At 34.9% G+C, this 4,234-nt stretch overlaps 1 protein-coding gene across 1 annotated transcript; it reads left to right on the forward strand.

The window, feature by feature from the left end:
- Positions 1 to 316: 316 nt before the first annotated feature.
- LOC134248832 (collagen alpha-1(XXIII) chain-like) lies at positions 317 to 2,457 on the forward strand. Its single transcript, XM_062731204.1, has 4 exons — positions 317 to 524; positions 1,083 to 1,157; positions 1,440 to 1,772; positions 1,967 to 2,457. Exons 1-4 carry the CDS (start codon positions 365 to 367, stop codon positions 2,257 to 2,259), a joined length of 861 nt encoding a protein of 286 aa, XP_062587188.1. The 5' UTR covers positions 317 to 364; the 3' UTR covers positions 2,260 to 2,457.
- The last annotated feature ends 1,777 nt before the right edge of the window (positions 2,458 to 4,234 follow it).

Below are 4,234 nucleotides of genomic sequence, written 5' to 3' on the forward strand. Positions count from 1 at the left end.
TTGTTCGATTACATCATATAAAACTGAAATTTAAACAGTCATTCCTTACTAGGAAGACAGCGTTTTATAAAGAATTCTAAACTGAAAAAAAAAACGATTAATGATATAGCATAAAAAGAACACGTAGTTCTTGATTTAATTTCGTCCAGGTTAGCTAAGATGCTTGCTAATTTTTTCTTGAAAGATTCTCCCAAAAGAGCCCCTAATTAATCAAGAGAATAGACCCAAGAAATTTAACATTTGCAAAGGCTCATTTACTTTTTGCCGACACCAGGGCTTTTCTGTGTGAGTTGGCCGGGGGTTTATAAAAGAGGGAGTCGTGAGTTCCACTCAGTCTCAGACTCAGCTGTGAATTGTGATCACCATGCGTACTTGTGTGCTGCTCTGCGTTCTAGGATGGGCTGCCGTGTACGGCAAACCCAATAGCGACTGTACCACAGAGCTAGGCAAACTCAGGACCGAGTTGGAGTCGATGAAGGAGATGCTCAACACTCTTCAGAGCGAGATCGTGGAGGTAGAGCACAGTAAGTTGTTTTTCCTGTTTAATACAAACGAACAACAGTTTTTCTTGTGAAACTACACCAGGAAAAATTAAGCTTATTTGATAATAAGTACATGTATTTCTTAAGGAGGGATAATTTTAGAATGAAAAGATTTTTAAAATGCAAGCATATGCAATTTAAAATAATTGTTTGAAAGAATTGTTGAATGCTATCGTTATTAATTAATTTTTCTAAAAAAAATGCACTGGCTTTATTTATTAAATAGAAACAATAGGTCTTTTTTTTTTACAAGTATTACTAGTATTACACGAAATAGCAAAAAATGGTATGGTTCAAATACAATTACACAAGGTAGCATGGATATATGAATATGTTTTTTCATAACAGTTAAAAGGAGGTTTCGCTTCGTTTGAAATTTTTTCAATTTTTTTAAAGATTTTGGAGAGCATTCTTATTCATTGGCTTGTTCTTTAATTTGGAATTATTATTGTAATACGTTACTGCTTTCTTTGAAAATAAGATATTCATTTTGAATTAAAATCAACTACAGTATTTACGTTATTCCTAAACGTTTTACAGCAGCTCCACACAGCAGAGGAAAACGAGCTGGGAGTTACTTCTTAAGAGGACCTGTTGGACCCATGGGCGCCCCAGGTACAAAACTTTATTTGAGTGTTTTTATAAACAGCACATTGATTTGAGAATTTAAAGAGATAGGGTAAAGTTTAATACAGGAAAAAATATTAAACAATTCTGGAAGATTAAAAAAAGAGAGATTTAGAATTATCTTTAATATAGCTAAATGCCTGTGCTTAAAGCAGGAAAAAAATGTCATACAATTTTGGAATATAAAAAAGAACAGATTCAGAACAATCTTTAAAAATCTAAATCACTGTACTTGTTATTGTTTTTAATATTCTTTTAAATCTTTTTCAGGACCCAAGGGAGAGCCGGGTGCCCCAGGTGCTCCTGGACCTCAGGGTAAACAGGGATACCCAGGATTTAAGGGAGACACTGGTCCTCCCGGAGTTCCTGGAGAAGAAGGCGAACCAGGTATGCAGGGACCTCAAGGTGACCAAGGTGTTCCAGGTGAAACCGGAGCCCCAGGTGTTCCAGGAGCCCCCGGACCACAGGGACCTCAAGGTCTTAAAGGATACGAAGGAGCAGTAGGAGAGCCTGGTGCCCCCGGAGAGCAGGGACTTCCAGGAGATCAGGGAGAGCCAGGGCTACCAGGACCAATGGGACCCATGGGACCACAGGGAGAGAAAGGTAGGAAAAAGAAAGCTAATTGATTGATTCTTAATGGTTGAAAGTCTAAACATCAGGGGCTAAACATTAAAATGATCAAAGAATAATACTTTTCATTGACATATGAATCGATTTATGTTCAGGGGTCTCCTTATTTTCTAGTATTTCTAGATAAATAACACCGCTTATAAGTAAATGTTCTTTATAATTTACAGGAGACGTTGGATACCCAGGTATGCCAGGTGAGCCAGGGCCTCAGGGTCCCGCAGGTGAGACTGGACCACAAGGACCAGATGGACCGCCAGGGCCACGTGGACCTCAAGGATACCAGGGCGCCCAAGGTGCACCAGGAGTTCCAGGAGAGAAGGGAGAACGCGGGCCCCAGGGAGCCACAGGGCGACCAGGCATGCCCGGGCCAGCACAGTTTGCTGCGGCAGCTCCAATTAAAGACGCGTCTTATTATGCACAAGCACAAGCTCAGGCCCGTAGAAGAAACTACAAAGGTTAAATAGTGTTAGAATATGAAAATTCCAAATTAGCTTTATTAAAAAAAATTCCATCCAAGCTTGTTATTTTTTGGCATTTAATTTATTAGTTTAATTAGATGTGCTTGGGCTAGCCCAGTTTGTGGGTTATGTGAGCTATGATTGTGGCGAGGTACAAAAAAAAAGTGTGAGAAAAAGTTAAATAAAAAACATTAAAACTATTTGCTATTACTGTTTTTTTTTCTTATTTAACCACCTACTGAGGGAATAATAATGTACCAGCAAATGATCAAGTGTCATCAAAAGATTTATGGGTTGAAAATGCATTCAATGATATCATTTATATGAGGTATGCGGATGTGTTGTAAAACAAAAAAAATACAAAATTCAGATGAAGTTTAAAAGCGATCACTAATCAGTGATTTTTTTCATTGGTCCAGATCGTGTGGAAGCTCGGACGACTGAAATAACAAATTTGTGGATAGAAGTGTGCTGTATTATTATATTCTTGTTCTAAAAGAACATCTTTAATGCAAATGTTGAATTCGAGCAAATGCCGGTATTTCTTTTATTCTCAGCATTTTGATTTTTATACATGACTACTGTATAATATATTTTAACCAAATGCCTTCCGTTTACTGACAAAATGTTTCAGTAAACCAAATCGGAGATCGGATGAAAATGAGCTGAAGCCCTACTGTAAAACTGTTAACTAGATACTTGTGGTAATCATATAAGCGAAAATAGTTTGTCTTTAAAAAAGTGAATACTCCCAGTAGTCATGTATAAAAATCAAAATGCTCAGAATAATAGAAACACCAGTATTTGTTCATCTTGTAAATAATGGCCTAACAAGTAGTATGAAAAACGTCAACTCAACATTTGACTCGATGATAAATTGTATTTGCTGATAAAGTCATTGCATCGACATTAGAGCTTACGAAATGATGACTTAAAACGAGACTGATGATATTCTTGTTTTATCAACTCAAATCAAGAAAACTCTTAAATAATTCAGTTTTGGACTGCACAAATTCCTTTATTATTTATTATAAAAAATGAATTTAAAATTAAATTTCAAAAAAGGTTTGAATTATTTAAGTCTGACCAGTAGTTAATTCGCAACAATAATAACATTAAAAACAAAATGAGACGTGATAATTTTTTCTTTCTTTATTTTGGTTTTAAACCGTCAAGACTGAAGACTTTATACTTTTTCCTAGCTTTGTTTTTACCTTCTTCCTGTCCTCCTCGTGCATGGTGACACTGAGTTTTTTTTTAAGTAATTGAAAATATTATAACAATGTAAAGGAATGTGTACAGTAATTGAAAATATTAAGCTATGTAAATGAAAAAATACATTAGAATTAATTGAAGCTATCTAAAACTCAATTAATTAACAAAACATATTTTTAACGACTTTTGAACCACTCAAGCTAGAGATAAATGTACCAACGATATCATTATCAAACAATATTCTCAATACTAGTATTTTTCAGTGGTCGTTTGACAATTTTAGATAAATTGGGGTTGGGATGGGGGCAACAGACTTTATTTTATTAAAATAAAAATGTATTTTTTGGTTTACGAGGGCCAGATTTAAAATACACGACTTTTGTCGATCGTTTCTGGTATGATTAAAAATCGTGTATTTTTTGTAATTTTTTTTTTTTTATCTTTGTCATTTGGTTTAGTTTATCTAAATGTTTGTTAGCTGCAGAATTAAAATTTTCTGGTTAAAAAAAATCGATCATTAGAAAAACCTTCGATTTACTGCGATCCCTTTTTGTCGATCGCTTCGGGTATTACATCAATATTATTTTGTTGATTGTTATGCGTTTTCACGCTTAAATTATGGCATCTTAAGATACATATTTTACTCTTGATCCCCTTTAGACTGCATTAAGGCCACTTAGTCCGTTTGTAACCATTGACAGGTAAATAAAATATCAGAAATACAAATAAAATATGATTAAGGATTCGTCAAAGGTAACATGT

This window comes from Saccostrea cucullata, unplaced genomic scaffold, assembly GCF_032062105.1.
Source record: "Saccostrea cucullata isolate Sc308-1 unplaced genomic scaffold, CSIRO_AGI_Scuc_v1 ctg19932, whole genome shotgun sequence".
In the NCBI taxonomy this organism is placed as follows: Eukaryota; Metazoa; Mollusca; class Bivalvia; order Ostreida; family Ostreidae; genus Saccostrea; species Saccostrea cuccullata.

Coding starts and splice junctions, on each gene's coding strand:
- LOC134248832 (XM_062731204.1), top strand. CDS start 365: ATGCGTACTTGTGTGCTGCTCTGCGTTCTAGGATGGGCTGCCGTGTAC. Junction 1,158..1,439: donor TGGACCCATGGGCGCCCCAG/GTACAAAACTTT, acceptor AATCTTTTTCAG/GACCCAAGGGAGAGCCGGGT. Junction 1,773..1,966: donor GGGACCACAGGGAGAGAAAG/GTAGGAAAAAGA, acceptor TATAATTTACAG/GAGACGTTGGATACCCAGGT.